General features: G+C 41.6%; 1 protein-coding gene across 1 annotated transcript in view; it reads right to left on the bottom strand.

Annotated features, from left to right (window-relative positions):
• The window catches only part of hectd1 (HECT domain containing 1), a gene marked incomplete at its 5' end in the record, with an annotated part of 45,403 nt that overhangs the window by 3,426 nt on the left and 18,524 nt on the right, over positions 1-23,453 (bottom strand). Inside the window, 14 exon segments of the mRNA XM_051946236.1 lie at positions 58-530; positions 1,721-1,858; positions 7,954-8,155; positions 8,237-8,364; positions 11,332-11,414; positions 11,956-12,184; positions 12,319-12,373; positions 12,463-12,614; positions 15,288-15,358; positions 15,835-15,991; positions 16,848-16,981; positions 17,348-17,569; positions 18,743-19,744; positions 22,581-22,760. Of these exon segments, the coding sequence (XP_051802196.1) occupies positions 58-530; positions 1,721-1,858; positions 7,954-8,155; positions 8,237-8,364; positions 11,332-11,414; positions 11,956-12,184; positions 12,319-12,373; positions 12,463-12,614; positions 15,288-15,358; positions 15,835-15,991; positions 16,848-16,981; positions 17,348-17,569; positions 18,743-19,744; positions 22,581-22,760 (3,226 nt within the window).

Raw genomic sequence — 23,453 nt, 5'->3', positions numbered from 1 at the left:
CTTATCTTAACATAGAGAACGTCCCTGAAGGTTAAACAGAGCTGGTTACAGACTGACCTGTGCGGGTTGACCAGCTGGAAGTCGTCCCAGGTCAGGATGCCGTGGTACCAGGCGGGGGGTTTGGGTTTTGGGGGGTCCATGATGAACTCGGACTTGGAGTCCTCGTCGAAGCTGCCCACAGAGTAGGTCTCCTGGCTCTCCTCGGTGGACGCCTCCGACTGGACCTCAGACAGCAGCAGGAAGGGCTGGGTCCGGTCGGCGTCCTGCGGGGAGCTCCTGCTCTGGTACAGCAGCTTGCTCATGTTGGACTTGATGTCTCCCATGCAGAGCAGCTTGAAGAAGGGCTGGGACACCGGCAGGTCCACCAGCCGGTTGTCCTGGATGCACTTGGCCAGGAAGACGCCCAGGAAGTGGAAGAGCTTCGTGATGCGCTCCAGCTCCTCGCTGTCCTGAGGGAACGGCGCCGGGAAGAGACCGCAGGAACGCTGGACGTAGAAACCAGGAGGCTTCAGACCACCGCCCAGATCCACCTGGAGGAGATAAAGGGTTAGAGATAGTTAATGAACCAGCAGAGGATTCACCAGGTCAGGAGCTTATTAGGACTACTTCTGTCAGCTTTTAAGGTGGAAACAGCAGCAACAGCTACGTACTTAAAAACACAAACAAAAATAAATTAAAATAATGATTTAACTGTATTAATAATCAAAAAAAACTCTGAAAATATCAACAATATATTGATCAGGTGCCTGAATAAATACTGTCCAAATATTTTGTTATTATAGTTTTAATAAAATTTACCCAAAAAAGGTCTCTACAATTAAAGTGTAAAAAACAGAAATAAATGGCCCAGATTTTATTTACAGGATTAAAATGATTGAAAAACATTCATAAATATAAATTATATTTTAAATAAATATTAATAAAACCACAGAATAGCATCTGAACAATATTAGAATTATTTTGGGAAAGGATCAAATGGGGAAAAATAAACTTAAAAAAATAAGGCTTTTACAACAATAAAAATTATTTAAAACAAATTAAATGCCTCAAAAATATTTTTAAAGTGTCCAAAACACAAATAAATTTTAAAAAATATAAATAAAATGTCAGAATGACGTCAGAACAATGTAATAGCTAGAATCTATTGAATATATAATGATTATAATAAAAAAAACATTGTCAAGTATTAAAATGCCCAAAATAAATCAATAAATGTCTAAAATAATAAACTGATACACATATCATATTACATTATGTTATAGGACATCATTAACATGTTTTGGGTTTGTCTTTAAATGTCTAAAACATAAAATTTGTTACAAAATGAGGGAAAAACACCTCGACCATACAAATAAAATGACTGACAGTTTGAGATTGAACGATGAATGTTCAACCTGATTAGGATAACAGGAAAATCCTCTTTCAGTTTCTGAATTTTCACATTTTATTCCAAATATTCTGTTATTGTTTATTGAATTTTAGAGTTCATTTCCAGTTCTGAAAGGCTGTTCTGTAATTTCAGGATTTATAAATCCACCTTTTAGAGTCGTGTTCTGTGACAGTTTGCATTTTCAGTCCTGAGGGAATAAACTGGCGTGTTATTTCCTTCACATTGGTCTATATCATGTGTAAAGTTTGTCCGACGCGTTTAATCTCCTCTGTGACGATATAAAAGCGCCACAGTGAGGATTTAAACCAGACTCCTGTGTTTCTAACTCACCTGTCTGGATTCGTCGTCGGGGAAGTCGTCGTCACACAACCAGATTCCCAACGAGGTTCTCTGGAACTCTGCGGCCACCAGAGCGTAGAACTCCAGAGTCGGACCGAGACCGGTTCCCTCCTCACCCTGGAACTCCACCTGGAGTTAGAACACAACGTAGTATGTCAACTAATGATTAATGAAGGGTTTCTGTAAAGCTACGGGATGAAGACAGTAAATGGCTCAGAAACAATGAACAGAGGAGCAAAGACGTTTTAAGAGGATGCAAACATGGGAATAGTTTTAAAAAGACACAAAACACAAAACGACAAAAACGAGACAAAACGAGAACTAACAACAAAAACGAGACACAAAACGACAAAAACGAGATCTAAAAGGACAAAAACAAGACAAAACGAGATCTAACAACAAAAATGAGACAAAATGACAAAAACGTGACAGAAAACGACAAAAAAAAGAGATCTAAAACAGAAACGAGACACAAAACGACAAAAATGCGATCTAAAATAACAAAAACGAGACAAAACGACAAAAACTAGACAAAAATGAGACACAAAAATGACAAAACGAGACAAAACGAGATCTAAAAGGACAAAAATGAGACGTCAAAGGACAAAAACAAGACAAAACGAGATCTAACAACAAAAATGAGACAAAATGACAAAAACGTGACAGAAAGCGACAAAAAAAAGAGATCTAAAACAGAAACGAGACACAAAACGACAAAAACGAGATCTAAAAGGACAAAAATGAGACGTCAAAGGACAAAAACAAGACAAAACGAGATCTAACAACAAAAATGAGACACAAAATGACAAAAACGCGATCTAAAATAACAAAAACGAGACAAAACGACAAAAACTAGACAAAAACGAGACACAAAAATGACAAAACGAGACAAAACGAGATCTAAAAGGACAAAAATGAGACGTCAAAGGACAAAAACAAGACAAAACGAGATCTAACAACAAAAATGAGACACAAAATGACAAAAACGCGATCTAAAATAACAAAAACGAGACAAAACGACAAAAACTAGACAAAAACGAGACACAAAAATGACAAAACGAGACAAAACGAGATCTAAAAGGACAAAAATGAGACGTCAAAGGACAAAAACAAGACAAAACGAGATCTAACAACAAAAATGAGACACAAAATGACAAAAACGCGATCTAAAATAACAAAAACGAGACAAAACGACAAAAACTAGACAAAAACGAGACACAAAAATGACAAAACGAGACAAAACGAGATCTAAAAGGACAAAAATGAGACGTCAAAGGACAAAAACAAGACAAAACGAGATCTAACAACAAAAATGAGACACAAAATGACAAAAACGCGATCTAAAATAACAAAAACGAGACAAAACAACAAAAACTAGACAAAAACGAGACACAAAAATGACAAAACGAGACAAAACGAGATCTAAAAGGACAAAAATGAGACGTCAAAGGACAAAAACAAGACAAAACGAGATCTAACAACAAAAATGAGACAAAATGACAAAAACGTGACAGAAAGCGACAAAAAAAAGAGATCTAAAACAGAAACGAGACACAAAACGACGAAAACGAGATCTAAAAGGACAAAAATGAGACGTCAAAGGACAAAAACAAGACAAAACGAGATCTAACAACAAAAATGAGACACAAAATGACAAAAACGCGATCTAAAATAACAAAAACGAGACAAAACGACAAAAACTAGACAAAAACGAGACACAAAAATGACAAAACGAGACAAAACGAGATCTAAAAGGACAAAAATGAGACGTCAAAGGACAAAAACAAGACAAAACGAGATCTAACAACAAAAATGAGACACAAAATGACAAAAACGCGATCTAAAATAACAAAAACGAGACAAAACGACAAAAACTAGACAAAAACGAGACACAAAAATGACAAAACGAGACAAAACGAGATCTAAAAGGACAAAAATGAGACGTCAAAGGACAAAAACAAGACAAAACGAGATCTAACAACAAAAATGAGACACAAAATGACAAAAACGCGATCTAAAATAACAAAAACGAGACAAAACGACAAAAACTAGACAAAAACGAGACACAAAAATGACAAAACGAGACAAAACGAGATCTAAAAGGACAAAAATGAGACGTCAAAGGACAAAAACAAGACAAAACGAGATCTAACAACAAAAATGAGACACAAAATGACAAAAACGCGATCTAAAATAACAAAAACGAGACAAAACGACAAAAACTAGACAAAAACGAGACACAAAAATGACAAAACGAGATCTAAAAGGACAAAAATGAGACGTCAAAGGACAAAAACAAGACAAAACGAGATCTAACAACAAAAATGAGACACAAAATGACAAAAACGCGATCTAAAATAACAAAAACGAGACAAAACGACAAAAACTAGACAAAAACGAGACACAAAAATGACAAAACGAGACAAAACGAGATCTAAAAGGACAAAAATGAGACGTCAAAGGACAAAAACAAGACAAAACGAGATCTAACAACAAAAATGAGACACAAAATGACAAAAACGCGATCTAAAATAACAAAAACGAGACAAAACGACAAAAACTAGACAAAAACGAGACACAAAAATGACAAAACGAGACAAAACGAGATCTAAAAGGACAAAAATGAGACGTCAAAGGACAAAAACAAGACAAAACGAGATCTAACAACAAAAATGAGACACAAAATGACAAAAACGCGATCTAAAATAACAAAAACGAGACAAAACGACAAAAACTAGACAAAAACGAGACACAAAAAAGACAAAACGAGATCTAAAAGGACAAAAATGAGACGTCAAAGGACAAAAACAAGACAAAACGAGATCTAACAACAAAAATGAGACACAAAATGACAAAAACGCGATCTAAAATAACAAAAACGAGACAAAACGACAAAAACTAGACAAAAACGAGACACAAAAATGACAAAACGAGACAAAACGAGATCTAAAAGGACAAAAATGAGACGTCAAAGGACAAAAACAAGACAAAACGAGATCTAACAACAAAAATGAGACACAAAATGACAAAAACGCGATCTAAAATAACAAAAACGAGACAAAACGACAAAAACTAGACAAAAACGAGACACAAAAATGACAAAACGAGACAAAACGAGATCTAAAAGGACAAAAATGAGACGTCAAAGGACAAAAACAAGACAAAACGAGATCTAACAACAAAAATGAGACAAAATGACAAAAACGTGACAGAAAACGACAAAAAAAAGAGATCTAAAACAGAAACGAGACACAAAACGACAAAAATGCGATCTAAAATAACAAAAACGAGACAAAACGACAAAAACTAGACAAAAATGAGACACAAAAATGACAAAACGAGACAAAACGAGATCTAAAAGGACAAAAATGAGACGTCAAAGGACAAAAACAAGACAAAACGAGATCTAACAACAAAAATGAGACAAAATGACAAAAACGTGACAGAAAGCGACAAAAAAAAGAGATCTAAAACAGAAACGAGACACAAAACGACGAAAACGAGATCTAAAAGGACAAAAATGAGACGTCAAAGGACAAAAACAAGACAAAACGAGATCTAACAACAAAAATGAGACACAAAATGACAAAAACGCGATCTAAAATAACAAAAACGAGACAAAACGACAAAAACTAGACAAAAACGAGACACAAAAATGACAAAACGAGACAAAACGAGATCTAAAAGGACAAAAATGAGACGTCAAAGGACAAAAACAAGACAAAACGAGATCTAACAACAAAAATGAGACACAAAATGACAAAAACGCGATCTAAAATAACAAAAACGAGACAAAACGACAAAAACTAGACAAAAACGAGACACAAAAATGACAAAACGAGACAAAACGAGATCTAAAAGGACAAAAATGAGACGTCAAAGGACAAAAACAAGACAAAACGAGATCTAACAACAAAAATGAGACACAAAATGACAAAAACGCGATCTAAAATAACAAAAACGAGACAAAACGACAAAAACTAGACAAAAACGAGACACAAAAATGACAAAACGAGACAAAACGAGATCTAAAAGGACAAAAATGAGACGTCAAAGGACAAAAACAAGACAAAACGAGATCTAACAACAAAAATGAGACACAAAATGACAAAAACGCGATCTAAAATAACAAAAACGAGACAAAACGACAAAAACTAGACAAAAACGAGACACAAAAATGACAAAACGAGACAAAACGAGATCTAAAAGGACAAAAATGAGACGTCAAAGGACAAAAACAAGACAAAACGAGATCTAACAACAAAAATGAGACACAAAATGACAAAAACGCGATCTAAAATAACAAAAACGAGACAAAACGACAAAAACTAGACAAAAACGAGACACAAAAATGACAAAACGAGACAAAACGAGATCTAAAAGGACAAAAATGAGACGTCAAAGGACAAAAACAAGACAAAACGAGATCTAACAACAAAAATGAGACACAAAATGACAAAAACGCGATCTAAAATAACAAAAACGAGACAAAACGACAAAAACTAGACAAAAACGAGACACAAAAATGACAAAACGAGACAAAACGAGATCTAAAAGGACAAAAATGAGACGTCAAAGGACAAAAACAAGACAAAACGAGATCTAACAACAAAAATGAGACAAAATGACAAAAACGTGACAGAAAACGACAAAAAAAAGAGATCTAAAACAGAAACGAGACACAAAACGACAAAAATGCGATCTAAAATAACAAAAACGAGACAAAACGACAAAAACTAGACAAAAATGAGACACAAAAATGACAAAACGAGACAAAACGAGATCTAAAAGGACAAAAATGAGACGTCAAAGGACAAAAACAAGACAAAACGAGATCTAACAACAAAAATGAGACAAAATGACAAAAACGTGACAGAAAGCGACAAAAAAAAGAGATCTAAAACAGAAACGAGACACAAAACGACGAAAACGAGATCTAAAAGGACAAAAATGAGACGTCAAAGGACAAAAACAAGACAAAACGAGATCTAACAACAAAAATGAGACACAAAATGACAAAAACGCGATCTAAAATAACAAAAACGAGACAAAACGACAAAAACTAGACAAAAACGAGACACAAAAATGACAAAACGAGACAAAACGAGATCTAAAAGGACAAAAATGAGACGTCAAAGGACAAAAACAAGACAAAACGAGATCTAACAACAAAAATGAGACACAAAATGACAAAAACGCGATCTAAAATAACAAAAACGAGACAAAACGACAAAAACTAGACAAAAACGAGACACAAAAATGACAAAACGAGACAAAACGAGATCTAAAAGGACAAAAATGAGACGTCAAAGGACAAAAACAAGACAAAACGAGATCTAACAACAAAAATGAGACACAAAATGACAAAAACGCGATCTAAAATAACAAAAACGAGACAAAACGACAAAAACTAGACAAAAACGAGACACAAAAATGACAAAACGAGACAAAACGAGATCTAAAAGGACAAAAATGAGACGTCAAAGGACAAAAACAAGACAAAACGAGATCTAACAACAAAAATGAGACACAAAATGACAAAAACGCGATCTAAAATAACAAAAACGAGACAAAACGACAAAAACTAGACAAAAACGAGACACAAAAATGACAAAACGAGACAAAACGAGATCTAAAAGGACAAAAATGAGACGTCAAAGGACAAAAACAAGACAAAACGAGATCTAACAACAAAAATGAGACACAAAATGACAAAAACGCGATCTAAAATAACAAAAACGAGACAAAACGACAAAAACTAGACAAAAACGAGACACAAAAATGACAAAACGAGACAAAACGAGATCTAAAAGGACAAAAATGAGACGTCAAAGGACAAAAACAAGACAAAACGAGATCTAACAACAAAAATGAGACACAAAATGACAAAAACGCGATCTAAAATAACAAAAACGAGACAAAACGACAAAAACTAGACACAAAAATGACAAAAACGAGACAAAACGACAAAAACCCAATCTAAAATGACAAAAAGGCGATCTAAAACAACAAAAAAGAGACAAAATGACAAAAACAAGATCCAAACTGTCTAATTGAGATGCAAAATGACAAAAACAAGACACAAAATTAATATAAAGAGCTGAAAAAAATGGCAGAAACTAAAAACACCAGACTAAATAAAAGCGTCCTGACTCAGAACCAGAGAACAGAACAGCTGCAGATCCATCCCTCATGAGGAAACACTGACATCACATAAAACCCACCTCCAGCACGGACTTCCTGTCGGCGTGGAGCTGCATCACTGACTCCGCCCACTCCATCATGGCGTCTCCTCGGGGGACTTTGACTCGTTCGTGTTTGAGCCGGCCGACCCTGAACTCCCCGGGGTCGTCCCTCCTCACCGTGGTGGACGGTCGGGATCGCTCCATGGTCGCCTCCCGCCGGTTCTGCAGCCAAACGATGGCCCTGCGGACGGACACACATCTGTCAAACACCTGGAGCGATCGGCGAGGGTCTGAACCGATCAGGAGGCTCCGTCCGACTCACCTGGAGGCTCCGAAGGCGGTGCAGGTGAAGTAGAGCTGTCGGGTCTCGAAGGGGATCAGGAAAGGACACTTGGAGGTGAGCTGTTCACACCAGTCAGGGAGAGCTCCACTGGCTAGAGCTAGAGGCTCCTGGAGGGAAACAGAACCAGGATCAGAGTGAGGTTCTATACCAACAGAACCAGGATCAGAGTGAGGTTCTATACCAACAGAACCAGGATCAGAACCAGGATCAGAGTGAGGCTCTATACCAACAGAACCAGGATCAGAGTGAGGTTCTATACCAACAGAACCAGGATCAGAACCAGGATCAGAGTAAGGCTCTATACCAACAGAACCAGGATCAGAGTGAGGTTCTATACCAACAGAACCAGGATCAGAACCAGGATCAGAGTAAGGCTCTATACCAACAGAACCAGGATCAGAGTGAGGTTCTATACCAACAGAACCAGGATCAGAGTGAGGTTCTATACCAACAGAACCAGGATCAGAACCAGGATCAGAGTGAGGCTCTATACCAACAGAACCAGGATCAGAGTGAGGTTCTATACCAACAGAACCAGGATCAGAGTGAGGTTCTATACCAACAGAACCAGGATCAGAACCAGGATCAGAGTAAGGCTCTATACCAACAGAACCAGGATCAGAGTGAGGTTCTATACCAACAGAACCAGGATCAGAGTAAGGTTCTATACCAACAGAACCAGGATCAGAGTGAGGTTCTATACCAACAGAACCAGGATCAGAGTGAGGTTCTATACCAACAGAACCAGGATCAGAACCAGGATCAGAGTGAGGCTCTATACCAACAGAACCAGGATCAGAGTGAGGTTCTATACCAACAGAACCAGGATCAGAGTGAGGTTCTATACCAACAGAACCAGGATCAGAACCAGGATCAGAGTAAGGCTCTATACCAACAGAACCAGGATCAGAGTGAGGTTCTATACCAACAGAACCAGGATCAGAGTAAGGTTCTATACCAACAGAACCAGGATCAGAGTAAGGTTCTATACCAACAGAACCAGGATCAGAGTGAGGTTATACACCAACAGAACCAGGATCAGAGTGAGGTTCTATACCAACAGAACCAGGATCAGAGTAAGGTTCTATACCAACAGAACCAGGATCAGAGTGAGGTTCTATACCAACAGAACCAGGATCAGAACCAGGATCAGAGTAAGGTTCTATACCAACAGAACCAGGATCAGAGTGAGGTTCTATACCAACAGAACCAGGATCAGAACCAGGATCAGAGTGAGGTTCTATACCAACAGAACCAGGATCAGAGTGAGGTTATACACCAACAGAACCAGGATCAGAGTGAGGTTCTATACCAACAGAACCAGGATCAGAACCAGGATCAGAGTAAGGTTCTATACCAACAGAACCAGGATCAGAGTGAGGTTCTATACCAACAGAACCAGGATCAGAGTGAGGTTCTATACCAACAGAACCAGGATCAGAGTGAGGTTATACACCAACAGAACCAGGATCAGAGTAAGGTTCTATACCAACAGAACCAGGATCAGAACCAGGATCAGAGTAAGGTTCTATACCAACAGAACCAGGATCAGAACCAGGATCAGAGTGAGGTTCTATACCAACAGAACCAGGATCAGAGTGAGGTTATACACCAACAGAACCAGGATCAGAGTGAGGTTCTATACCAACAGAACCAGGATCAGAGTGAGGTTCTATACCAACAGAACCAGGATCAGAGTGAGGTTCTAAACCAACAGAACCAGGATCAGAGTGAGGTTCTATACCAACAGAACCAGGATCAGAGTGAGGTTCTAAACCAACAGAACCAGGATCAGAGTGAGGTTCTATACCAACAGAACCAGGATCAGAGTGAGGTTCTATACCAACAGAACCAGGATCAGAGTGAGGTTATATACCAACAGAACCAGGATCAGAGTGAGGTTCTAAACCAACAGAACCAGGATCAGAGTAAGGTTCTATACCAACAGAACCAGGATCAGAGTGAGGTTCTAAACCAACAGAACCAGGATCAGAGTGAGGTTATACACCAACAGAACCAGGATCAGAGTGAGGTTCTATACCAACAGAACCAGGATCAGAGTAAGGTTATACACCAACAGAACCAGGATCAGAGTGAGGTTCTATACCAACAGAACCAGGATCAGAGTGAGGTTATACACCAACAGAACCAGGATCAGAGTGAGGTTCTAAACCAACAGAACCAGGATCAGAGTGAGGTTCTAAACCAACAGAACCAGGATCAGAGTGAGGTTATACACCAACAGAACCAGGATCAGAGTGAGGTTCTATACCAACAGAACCAGGATCAGAGTAAGGTTATACACCAACAGAACCAGGATCAGAGTGAGGTTCTATACCAACAGAACCAGGATCAGAGTAAGGTTATATACCAACAGAACCAGGATCAGAGTGAGGTTCTATACCAACAGAACCAGGATCAGAGTGAGGTTCTATACCAACAGAACCAGGATCAGAGTAAGGTTATACACCAACAGAACCAGGATCAGAGTGAGGTTCTATACCAACAGAACCAGGATCAGAGTAAGGTTATACACCAACAGAACCAGGATCAGAGTGAGGTTCTATACCAACAGAACCAGGATCAGAGTAAGGTTCTATACCAACAGAACCAGGATCAGAGTAAGGTTATACACCAACAGAACCAGGATCAGAGTGAGGTTATACACCAACAGAACCAGGATCAGAGTGAGGTTCTATACCAACAGAACCAGGATCAGAGTGAGGTTCTATACCAACAGAACCAGGATCAGAGTGAGGTTCTAAACCAACAGAACCAGGATCAGAGTAAGGTTATATACCAACAGAACCAGGATCAGAGTAAGGTTCTATACCAACAGAACCAGGATCAGAGTGAGGTTCTATACCAACAGAACCAGGATCAGAGTAAGGTTCTATACCAACAGAACCAGGATCAGAGTGAGGTTCTATACCAACAGAACCAGGATCAGAGTAAGGTTATATACCAACAGAACCAGGGTGACATTTAGCTTAAATATCCACAGATCCAGGGTCAGATGTAGCTTCAATACTAACATAGAACATGTAGATCTGTATAGAACAGATCAGACTGACCTCTATCTGCTGCAGGATCTTGGTCGTGATCTTCTTGCTGGTGAATTCTTCTGGAGACGCGTTAAACTGGAGCTCGTCCACATCTGGAAACACAGCAAACACTGAAAACATCTGGAGGGACTTTATGTATTTATAGACTGAAAACATCTGGAGGGACTTTATGTATTTATAGACTGAAAACATCTGGAGGGACTTTATGTATTTATAGACTGAAAACATCTGGAGGGACTTTATGTATTTATAGACTGAAAACATCTGGAGGGACTTTATGTATTTATAGACTGAAAACATCTGGAGGGACTTTATGTATTTATAGACTGAAAACATCTGGAGGGACTTTTTGTATTTATACACTGAAAACATCTGGATAAGAACACTTGCTCTAGTTGATGTTTGTATACACTGATGGACAGAAATGACTTCAGCTTCCTGTCTGGTCACTCAGTGTGGGTTTCACCGTCTGTGTTTAAGTGTATATTAGTGAGTATTCTTGTGTGTACTATATTGTGTTAGTGTTTATTAGTGTGTTATTGTGTGTACCTTCTTGCAGCATCCTCTTTATGTGTATTATAGTGTGTATATTATTGTCTGTATTTTATGTGTGTGTATTCTCGTGTGTCGTACCCTCCTGCAGCGTGCGTGCGTTGGAGGCGGAGTCTCCTCCGATGATGTAGAGGATCCTCAGCAGCTGCAGCACGTCTTCCACTCCGCATGCGTTCTGGCTGCAGCCTGCCTTCGCCTGCGCCGCCTCTCTGGCTCCGCCCAGAATCTCTGAGCTCTGATTGGCCGAGACAGAGCTGGGACTGAGGCCTCCAGACCGACCTCCGACACCGATGCCGTGTTCACAGAAATCCTGAGGAGGATCAGAGTCCACGTTCAGATCACTGACTGGTAGGATCAGCTCTCATCAGGGAAGTATTGATCGATTATTGGAAACTATCTATGATCAGCAGCTCTACTTCCTGCTCTCGGATCTTCTAAACTCACCATCTTGCCGCTCTCCTTCTCCTTATCAGCGTCCTTCAGCTCTCTGTACATTATCCTGCAGGAGAAACAGACGGTCAAACACCTGGCAGGTGACCCTTCAGGCTCCGCCTCCTTTATTTTATTTATATTTATTTATTTTCTTACGTGTATGTCGGCTCCCAGATGCGTCGCAGTTTGTCCGTCTTCACGGCTCCGTTGCAGGAGAGCTGCAGCAGCCGCTGAACGTAGTAGAAGATGGTGGATTTGTAGTTGGACAGAGGAAGCTCCACCTCTCTGGTCGTACCGAGTCCAGCCACCTGGACAGAGACAGCCAATCAGAACACAGATGGACAATCAGACAGCCAATCAGAGCACAGACGGCCAATCAGAGCACAGACGGCCAATCAGACAGCCAATCAGAGCACAGACGGCCAATCAGACAGCCAATCAGAGCACAGACAGCCAATCAGAGCACAGACGGCCAATCAGAGCACAGACGGCCAATCAGAACACAGACGGACAATCAGACAGCCAATCAGAGCACAGACGGCCAATCAGAGCACAGACGGCCAATCAGAGCACAGACGGCCAATCAGAGCACAGACGGCCAATCAGAGCACAGACAGACAATCAGACGGCCAATCAGAGCACAGACGGCCAATCAGAGCACAGACGGCCAATCAGAGCACAGACGGACAATGAGACAGCCAATCAGAGCACAGACGGCCAATCAGAGCACAGACGGCCAATCAGAGCACAGACGGCCAATCAGAACACAGACAGCCAATCAGAGCACAGACGGCCAATCAGAGCACAGACGGCCAATCAGAGCACAGACGGCCAATCAGAGCACAGACGGACAATCAGACAGACAATCAGAACACAGACAGCCAATCAGAGCACAGACAGCCAATCAGAGCACAGACGGCCAATCAGAGCACAGATGGCCAATCAGAGCACAGACGGACAATCAGAACACAGACAGCCAATCAGAGCACAGACGGCCAATCAGAACACAGACAGCCAATCAGAGCACAGACGGACAATCAGACAGACAATCAGAACACAGACAGCCAATCAGAGCACAGACGGCCAATCAGAGCACAGACGGCCAATAAGAGCACAGACGGCCAATCAGACAGCCAATCAGAACACAGATGGCCAATCAGAACACAGACAGCCAATCAGAGCACAGACGGCCAATCAGAGCACAGACGGCCAATCAGAGCACAGACGGCCAATCAGAGCACAGACGGCCAATCAGAGCACAGACGGCCAATCAGAGCACAGACGGCCAATCAGAGCACAGACGGCCAATCAGAGCACAGACGGCCAATCAGAACACAGACAGCCAATCAGAGCACAGACGGCCAATCAGAGCACAGACGGCCAATCAGAGCACAGACAGACAATCAGACGGCCAATCAGAGCACAGACGGCCAATCAGAACACAGACAGCCAATCAGAGCACAGACAGCCAATCAGAGCACAGACGGCCAATCAGACAGCCAATCAGAACACAGATGGCCAATCAGACAGCCAATCAGAACACAGACGGCCAATCAGAGCACAGACGGACAATCAGACAGCCAATCAGAGCACAGACGGACAATCAGAACACAGACAGCCAATCAGAACACAGACGGACAATCAGAACACAGACAGCCAATCAGAACACAGACGGACAATCAGACAGCCAATCAGAACACAGATGGCCAATCAGAACACAGACAGCCAATCAGAGCACAGACAGCCAATCAGAACACAGACGGACAATCAGAACACAGACGGACAATCAGACAGCCAATCAGAACACAGATGGCCAATCAGACAGCCAATCAGAACACAGACGGCCAATCAGAGCACAGACGGACAATCAGACAGCCAATCAGAACACAGACGGACAATCAGAACACAGACAGCCAATCAGAACACAGACGGACAATCAGACAGCCAATCAGAACACAGACAGCCAATCAGAGCACAGACGGCCAATCAGAGCACAGACGGCCAATCAGAGCACAGACGGCCAATCAGAACACAGACGGACAATCAGAACACAGACGGACAATCAGAACACAGACAGCCAATCAGAACACAGACAGCCAATCAGAGCACAGACAGCCAATCAGAACACAGACGGACAATCAGACAGCCAATCAGAACACAGATGGCCAATCAGACAGCCAATCAGAACACAGACGGCCAATCAGAGCACAGACGGACAATCAGACAGCCAATCAGAACACAGACGGACAATCAGACAGCCAATCAGAGCACAGACGGACAATCAGAACACAGACAGCCAATCAGAACACAGACGGACAATCAGAACACAGACGGCCAATCAGAACACAGACGGCCAATCAGAGCACAGACGGCCAATCAGAGCACAGACGGCCAATCAGAACACAGACGGCCAATCAGAGCACAGACGGCCAATCAGAGCACAGACGGCCAATCAGAGCACAGACGGACAATCAGAACACAGACGGCCAATCAGAGCACAGACGGCCAATCAGAACACAGACAGCCAATCAGAACACAGACGGACAATCAGAGCACAGACGGACAATCCGACAGCCAATCAGAACAGACTAGTTCTGTGTTTTAATGGACAGGAGAGGTCCATGTTTTACTAAAATTCTCCTGCAATGACAGGATTTACTGACTGAAATTAAAACATATTTGTCTAAAGGACTAAAACTAAATCTGTAAACTTGTCAGTGACTGAGTCCTTTATTTTTCTTATTTCTCTCCCAGGTTTCTGCTGCACATCTGGACTTATCTGCTCTGTATTCATGTCCAATGTATTCTTTTTTACATTTATGCTTCTCTTTTTGTCCAGACTTTGACTTTCTTTAAAGTAAATCAAACTGATTACTAATTCATAATCAGTGGCAGTTATTTCTGAGTGATTCTAATTTAATAATGAACCTTAGGAGGACATTTTAACTGTAACTGATTCAGTTATCAGTAGTTTTTCTTACCTTCAGGGTGAGAGCGAGGTGAGGAGACGGAGCACATTCCACCTCCTCCTGGACCTCCGATCGAGGAGTTCCTGAACCAAACGGGAGGAGAAATGACGTCAATTCATTAATTGTTTCATCTGAAGACGTCTAAAGTGAACAAACAACTGGAAATATTGAGCTGCTTTAATACTCGCTTGCTTTGTTGGGACATTAATCATTTTTACTGCTTAATCTTTTTAACTCACATTGATTTTAAGTACTGTGATATTTAATATTACTTTAAATGTGGTGATATTTAATGTTCATATAAATACTGTGACATTTAATTTTAATTTTAGTAAGTTGATATATAACTACAATTTTGAAGTAAATTCCAGCAGTTAGTTTTTTACCAGATTTCTCCAAATGATTTTTTTTGCCAAATTAGAGAAAAATTTCTATAAATATTTGCAGGAATTTCACAGTGAAGTATTTACATTTGTGTCAGTGAGTTAGTCAGCCTACAGCGCCACCTACTGACGACCCCACGCAGCCACCAGGTAAGAAGAACAGGTGTGTTTGTTACCTGGAGGGGGGATCTCCAGGTCGGTGGTCTGCTGGACGTTGGTTCTTCCTGGTCGGGGGTCGAAGGCTGGAACCAGAGCAGAGAACTGTCTCTTCAGGACAAAGTCGTCGTCCCAGGTCCTCCTCCGCCCCCCTTTGGTCTCGTACTCCTCTTCCTCCTGCAGGACCACAAACATCACATCTGTAGCAGCCGGGAGGGTGTCGGGTTTGAAGCGTCACATTTAAAACATCCCAGAATAATTTATTGATTATTGGTTCAGGTCTGTATAGGATGAAGTCTGTCCCTTGAGCCGTTCTGTACGTTTTGTGAAGATCTTTGTCATTTCGGACCTATTATGTGTAATTCTGGACACATTTTCTGCAATTTTGGATCATTCAAGTCTTTTAGACCATTTTCATGTCATTCTGAAGTCGTTTTCATCGTTTTAGATCATTTGTGGACATTTTTCTATAATTCTGGATCATTTAAGTCTTTTTGGATCATTTCTGAACAAAATGACATGGTCATCAATATCCCCCGCCACATGTGATGTCTATGAGTCTATATCCAAAATAGTGATCAAGGGCCATAACTCTGTTAAATATTATCGCACAGGTCTCATTTTCGAACTTGATCAAGGTGTCCATGGTGTGAAGCTACACAGTAAATTTCATAATCCTAGCTGTAATAGTTTCCGAGAAAAGCTGTCCCCTTCATGTCGGACGGACGGACGGACGGAGGCCAAACCTATATCCCCCTTTTCCACTTCGTGGAGGTGGGGGATATAAATCAGGACAATAAGTGTTTGGAAGCAGAGCGGTCTGACCCACTTTCTGTAGTTTTGGAGAAAAACGTGTTCAAAGTTTAGTGTTTTCCAGAACGGTCTAACACTGGGAGTTCCACTGTAATGCTGTGTTTGGGTTCTGATACTAAAATCTAGACCAGAAAATATTACAGAAATCACATAAAACTCAGTTTGGACCACTCTGTCCCCCTTATATCTAGAAAACCCAAACAGAGGTGAGTCTACGCACCAGAACCTCCTCGTACTCCTGGTCCTCCTGATTGTCGTCTTCGTTCTCGTCGTCGTCGTCATCGGGTTCTGGGAGGTCTTCCTCGTCGTCCAGCTCGGCCAGCAGAGTGTTGGCACGGCAACTGTCCAGGAAGTCTGCACAGGAAACAGAACAACGGTTAAACCAGAATCAACTTTAGTGGCCAAGTTTGTACGCAGCTTTACAGAAAAAACAACAACTAAGTACTAAAAACACGGCAAACATTGAGCAGAGCACAATAAAATAAAACCATAAACATCCATAAATAAAATATTTAAATGGTTTAAAGACAAAGATCACACTCAGGACGGTCGACCAAAAACTTGCAAAACCTTCAGGAAGAAAATTCAAATAATTCCTGAAAAGTTTCTCTAAAAAGTTGGATTTTTAAAAAATGTCGCAAATAAGGCAAGAAAATTCTTGTGAATAGTTTCAAAAGCAGCGTGTTAGCGGCAGCAGGCTGAGTGTGTGTTTCCACCAACCATAGAGCGAGAACTCGGCCTCCTGACCCGTGTCGCTCTCGCTGGACGTGGACGTCAGGCTGGTCGTCAGGGTGTTGCTTAGCAACTGTCCCACCGACAGACCGGTGGTGGCCGTGGCTACGTTATTGCTGCTGGTTACTATGGAGGTTGACATGGTAACGGTGGAGGTGGTGCCAGTGGTGGTGAGGTTAGGAAAGCTCTGAGCGCCCATGAGAGGAGAAGCTGCAAACAAACAACAAACAAACAAACAAGATGGCGGTTAGTCGGTCAGAAACCAAGGAGACGAAGCGGCGGGTGAAGCTCGTTATGACGCGGTCAGCTGACCAGGGAACGGCTGCTGATTGGCTGGAGGCTGCTCATGCTGGACCTGCCTCAGATCTGACACAAGTTTGGACTCACTGGAGGATCTTCATCAGTTCTGCTGAGTCACTCTGAGATACGCTGAGTCAGCTTTCAGCTGCTGACTCAACATTCTGGACATCTTCACTGTTTCACTGCACGTGAACCTCATTCTCAGCATCGTTAATCCGAACACATCTGTAGATTTAGTCTGAATATTACAGGTTTCTGGAAATTCTGAGCATCAAACACTTCAACTTCTTGAATTCTGGTGAATTTTTCTGCACTGTTTAGTTTTTTTTTTTTCTGCATCAGTTTATGGTAGAAACGGTAAAAGGAAAAGGCTAAAATCCTGTTAGGTGGTAGTACTCTGTGATATAAGTACTGTAATGCTGCAGTCCAGTACTCAGTAGTACGTTGGTGTAGTACTGCTCTGCTAAAGGTATTATTGTTATATTAATGCAGTATTAGTGTGATGAAGAGCCAAACAATTAATTGATTGTAAAATTAAAACAGAATTAGTAAAACACAAAAGCTGCGATTTAGCAGATATTTATGCAGAGTTTAGTTTTTATTCTTATTACTTTATTTCTGTAATATTTTTCTGCTCCTGAACCACGAATGACTCGTTTTTAAAGTCAGAAAGGTTCTATTTAATTTTTATTATTTCTGATTTATTGAACTAAACAGTCTTTGAGGTGAAGGTTCCATTCTCTGATTTATTAAAACTATAATAAATACCAGCTAGAAGCAACTATAAGCTCACATCTTGTAATAAAATATAGAAAGTTCAAGTTCTGATGTCTTCTGAGGTATTAGATCCATGACATGTTTTAATCTGACACACAATAAATACTGAAGCTTCAAAAAATAGATTACAAAATATATTTGTTAGAAAATTCACAGTTACATTTTTATGGTGTGTTGGTGTAGTACTGGTCTGCTGATGGTAGTAATATGATAAATAATGTAGTATCAGTGTAGCAGCGTTACATATAAGTATTGTGGTATGTTGGTGTAGTACTGAAGTCATACAGCAGTATTTGTGGTACTTACTGGCGGTACTCATGACGTTCCTGCCCAGCGTGTTGGTGTTGTTGTCGCTGCTGCTGCGGCTCAGGTTCATGTTGTTGGTTGCGTTGGTGCGCGACATGTTGGGCGCTCTGCGGACGAAGGACTCCATGAGGCTGGCCTCTCTGGAGGACAGGTTGGGGACGCTGGCGCTGGAGCTCATGGGGGCGCCGGCGGCCAGCAGCGAGCTGACCGACAGCCGTGCGTTGGTGGCGGAGCAGAGCGGCCTCTGGGAGGGCGCGTCCTTGCTGGAGGACTCGGACACGGAGCTGACGTCTGGGGAACTGACGCTCACCAGCCCCATGGAGATGGCGGTCGCCGGGTCAACGGCCGTCGCCGTGGAGGAGGAGTCCTTGTTTCTGGCTTCGTCTGCGGCTGCCGTGTCGGCGGTGAGCGTGCCGGAGCTGGACGCCGATCCGGACCCGCCCTCCGCCGCCGAAGACAGCACGACGATGGGCTCCTGCTGGTGTCCGTCGGGGCCGACCCCGCCTCCTGAGACTCCGCCCACCCCGGCGCCTTGGTCCAGCAGCAGCCCCTCGGCCCTCCTCTCCAGACGCAGGCCGCCGGAGCCCGGCAGCCCGGCAGAGGAACTCAGGCTGATGTCGGAGGAGGAGGCGACGCTGCAGACGGAGCTGCTGCTGCCCTTCCTGCTGGAGGAGCTGGCCCCGCCCAGCGACGAGGCCCCGCCCTTGTCCGGACAGTTATTTTTCACCAGGCTGCTCCACGACTGCTGCTGCGACGACGATGAGGTGGAGGAGGACGAGGACGACGTGGTGGTGGTGGCGCCGCCGCTGGCCGCCGGCGTCGCAGAGGGTCCCACCGCAGAGGAGGCGGGGCCTGAAACAGTGGATGAGACAGGTTTGGGTGACGGCGCTGTGGCAGCCGACTCAGGGTCGTACCCTGGAGCAAGCTTGAGGTCAAACTTCCCTTCAGCGCCCATACGGTAAGAGTTAGAGCCGCCAGCATCCCAGGTTACATCAATCCAGCCTGGATGGACAGAGAGATAGGAGGGAGACGGACGGATGGATGTCAGAGACCCGGCAGAGAGAGAGACAGGGTGGTAGAGAGAGAGACAGACAGCAGAGAAGCAGCTTACAGTCAGAACGGCTCCACACCGAACCACTGAACCACCGAGCCGAAGCGCAGTCTGACGTCCTTCAGAGTCACAGTGAGGAGCAGCTTCACGCTCACAGATCATAACATGGGATTAAAACTGGAATGATCCGTCCTGGAAAATTTATCTGAAACTGGTCTGATCATTTTACTGCAACTGTGTGAAATATCTGCTGTATTGGCTCAATAAAACATCTGATTTTTGACTTTTTATAGTGAGAAAATTTACTTGATATTTATTTTATTTGTCCCTTTTTTAACCCTTTAAACCCTAAAATCTTCTGATGAATCTGAAAGGCAAGTTTAAAAAAGAAAACAGACACTGTAAAAACAGTTTTTTCCATCTTGGCAGTCCTTGAACACATTGTGTGTGACATGCAGGTAAAACGAACCAAATCCAAGCTTCAAACTGTCAGGAAATCTCTATATTCTGCATGTCTGATAAATAAAAACTTTAAAATCACTACAAAAAAAAACCTCCACATTTAAATTCTATCCTACAACTACTGTGTACAAGTTAAAAGCAGAAATTATTAATTCGGAAAATGTTACTTTCAGGACATTTTTCTATTTCACCAGAACATTTTCAAGAAGTTTAAATCAAAAAAGCTCCTGAATTAACTGTCAATTTCCAGGGGCTTTGGTTTGAATCTTTTGTGCATATAATATTAAATGTAAGGCCTGATTAAAGCCGTTTCACTGTGACTGTAAAGAACGACGTGATCTTTGTAGTTTTATCTGCTGCTGGAGGTTCGTGGTGCGGGTGGAGCGACGAGAGAGAAAATATGAACACGGTCACAGAAAATGACAATCAAAGCAAAAGTAGAAAATATTTCTGGCAAATGCAAAGCGTCAAAGCCACAAAAGGGAGAAATTAAACTGAACAGTCGACGTTGTCCTGGATTGGAATGATTGTAAATTAACGATAATCGACGGGAGCCGCTGCAGGCATCGAATCAGATCTGAGTAAAAACACAGAAACAACAGGAGGAGCGAGAGGCGAGGAGAGGAGGAGGAAGAGGAGGAGGAGGAGGTGTTTGATGAACGCTGAACATACGAGGCTCTGATTTAAAGCTCTGCTTCCAGGTTTAAAAGAGGAAAAATGACACAAATACGTCACTGAAATCTGCTGGAAAGTTTCGGAGAAATCCTGAAAACAAAACTTCATCGGGCAGTTTCCGTTTTTCAAAAATATTTTCACCAAATAGACAAATTCAAGTGTTATCAAATCAAAATTTTTAACTATTCGTCTTTTAGAAATGGGGGAAAAAAAGAAAAGCAGCATGAAGAATGAAGTTCCTGTCAGTGTTTATCTATGGATGGATCCATGTTTCCACTAGAATCCAGTCTCTGGTCCACATTTCTCCACCTGTTGAGGTTCTAACATCAGAATCTGATGGGTTAAAGTTTGAACAGACAAGGTTCCAGTTTTTACATATTTAGACTTGAAATTTGTCCAAAATTACTCAAAATATGGATAAAAGATAAAAATCTTTCAAATATGTCATGAAACATGATCAGTATGACTCAAAATTTATCATAATAACTTGAAATCCACTAAAAATGACTCAATTTGACCAAAATGTCTTGAAATGTGTCCAAAATGACTCTAAATCTGTTCACAATAAGATGAAGTTTGTTTAAATAAACAAAAATGACACAAATGAATAATTATTGGTTCTTGAAAATGGACATTTGCTGGTCTAGTGTCCCCATAAAGTTCCTGTCAGTGTTTATCTTTAGACTGATCCATGTTTCGACTAAAATCCGGTCTCTGATCAACATTTCTCCAACTGCTGACGCTCTAACATCAAGGCAAGGTTCCAGCTGAAAACAAAACCACTATTTTGCATTTTGGAGAAACACAATCATCAAAAAATTACCAAAGTAACTCAAAAGTGCCACAAAAACCATCGACAATGACAAAAAAAAAAAAAAAAAGACAGTGAAAGGCCTAAAATTCTAAAACATCATCCAAAATGAGTAAAAGCTTGTTTAGGACACATAAAAAGAAAAACCAATAAATTCTGCCAAAATGACAAAAAAATTCTAAAACAACTTCACAATTGTCTATTAATGAATATAACACTCAGGTCAGCCTCAGTCTGCCACGTTGGTGTTCAGCAGTGAGAAACAAACTGCTGTTAGTAAATTTAAACTCCACTTTTTGAACAAAATGCAGAAAAACTGACAATTTCTTTTACATTAACAAGTTTGGAGCAGACTGCTGGCAAACACCCAAGTAAATGCTGGAGTTTTTTTTCCCCTAAGTTTACAGATAAAGATGTTCAGGTTTTACTTTATTTTTAGTGTCTAAACTTTTGCACAGGGCTGAAAACAAAAACACAAAAGCGAATCTGGATAATAACTCCAAGTAGTGGAGCTAAAATCTGTGGAAATGCAGTAAAGCTGCTGAAAACGTAAACGATGAAGGATCACAGGAAGTAGAGGAAGAGAACAGTTAATGGAGAGGCGTTCAGGAACCTGCTGAGTTTCTGGAAACTGACTAAAAAAACAGGTTTAAATATTTACAGACACAAACATCAGCTCACATCAGAGCAGAACCAAGGAGCTGAACTCTGCTGATAAAAGAGAAAAGCATCAGAACATCCTGACATCTAACAGCGGTTAAAGCAGCAGCTGCTTGGTCAATCTGTCGTCCAGCTGCAGGATTAAACATCGTCTCCGTTAAATTCTCCATTTTTCTTACCGTTGTGAGCCTCTCCGGTCACCGTTCCCTCTCCAGCCGGGTTCCCGTCCTGATCTCTCCACTTCCAGTCGATGCCTCGGACCACCCGAGCTCCAGGAACGATGTACTTCATCACCTGGGAACGGAACAGGCGGCGCTGACGGCGGAGGTTGGCCTCAGCCTCCTTCACAGCTTTACCTGAGGAAGGATGAAGACTGGAGTTAACATCACAGGGTAAAGTTAAATTACTGGAGCTAACATCACAGGGTAAAGTTAAATTACTGGAGTTAACATCACAGGGTAAAGTTAAACTACTGGAGCTAGCATCACAGGGTCAAGTTAAATTACTGGAGCTAACATCACAGGGTAAAGTTAAATTACTGGAGCTAACATCACAGGGTAAAGCTAAATTACTGGAGTTAACATCACAGGGTAAAGTTAAATTACTGGAGCTAACATCACAGGGTAAAGCTAAATTACTGGAGTTAACATCACAGGGTAAAGTTAAATTACTGGAGCTAACATCACAGGGTAAAGTTAAATTACTGGAGCTAACATCACAGGGTAAAGCTAAATTACTGGAGTTAACATCACAGGGTAAAGTTAAATTACTGGAGCTAACATCACAGGGTAAAGTTAAATTACTGGAGCTAACATCACAGGGTAAAGTTAAATTACTGGAGTTAACATCACAGGGTAAAGTTAAATTACTGGAGCTAACATCACAGGGTAAAGCTAAATTACTGGAGTTAACATCACAGGGTCAAGTTAAATTACTGGAGCTAACATCACAGGGTAAAGTTAAATTACTGGAGTTAACATCACAGGGTAAAGTTAAATTACTGGAGTTAACATCACAGGGTAAAGTTAAACTACTGGAGCTAACATCACAGG

This window comes from Acanthochromis polyacanthus, chromosome 1 (genome assembly GCF_021347895.1).
Source record: "Acanthochromis polyacanthus isolate Apoly-LR-REF ecotype Palm Island chromosome 1, KAUST_Apoly_ChrSc, whole genome shotgun sequence".
NCBI classification, from domain to species: Eukaryota; Metazoa; Chordata; class Actinopteri; family Pomacentridae; genus Acanthochromis; species Acanthochromis polyacanthus.
This window is presented reverse-complemented; position numbering and strand designations above follow the sequence as displayed.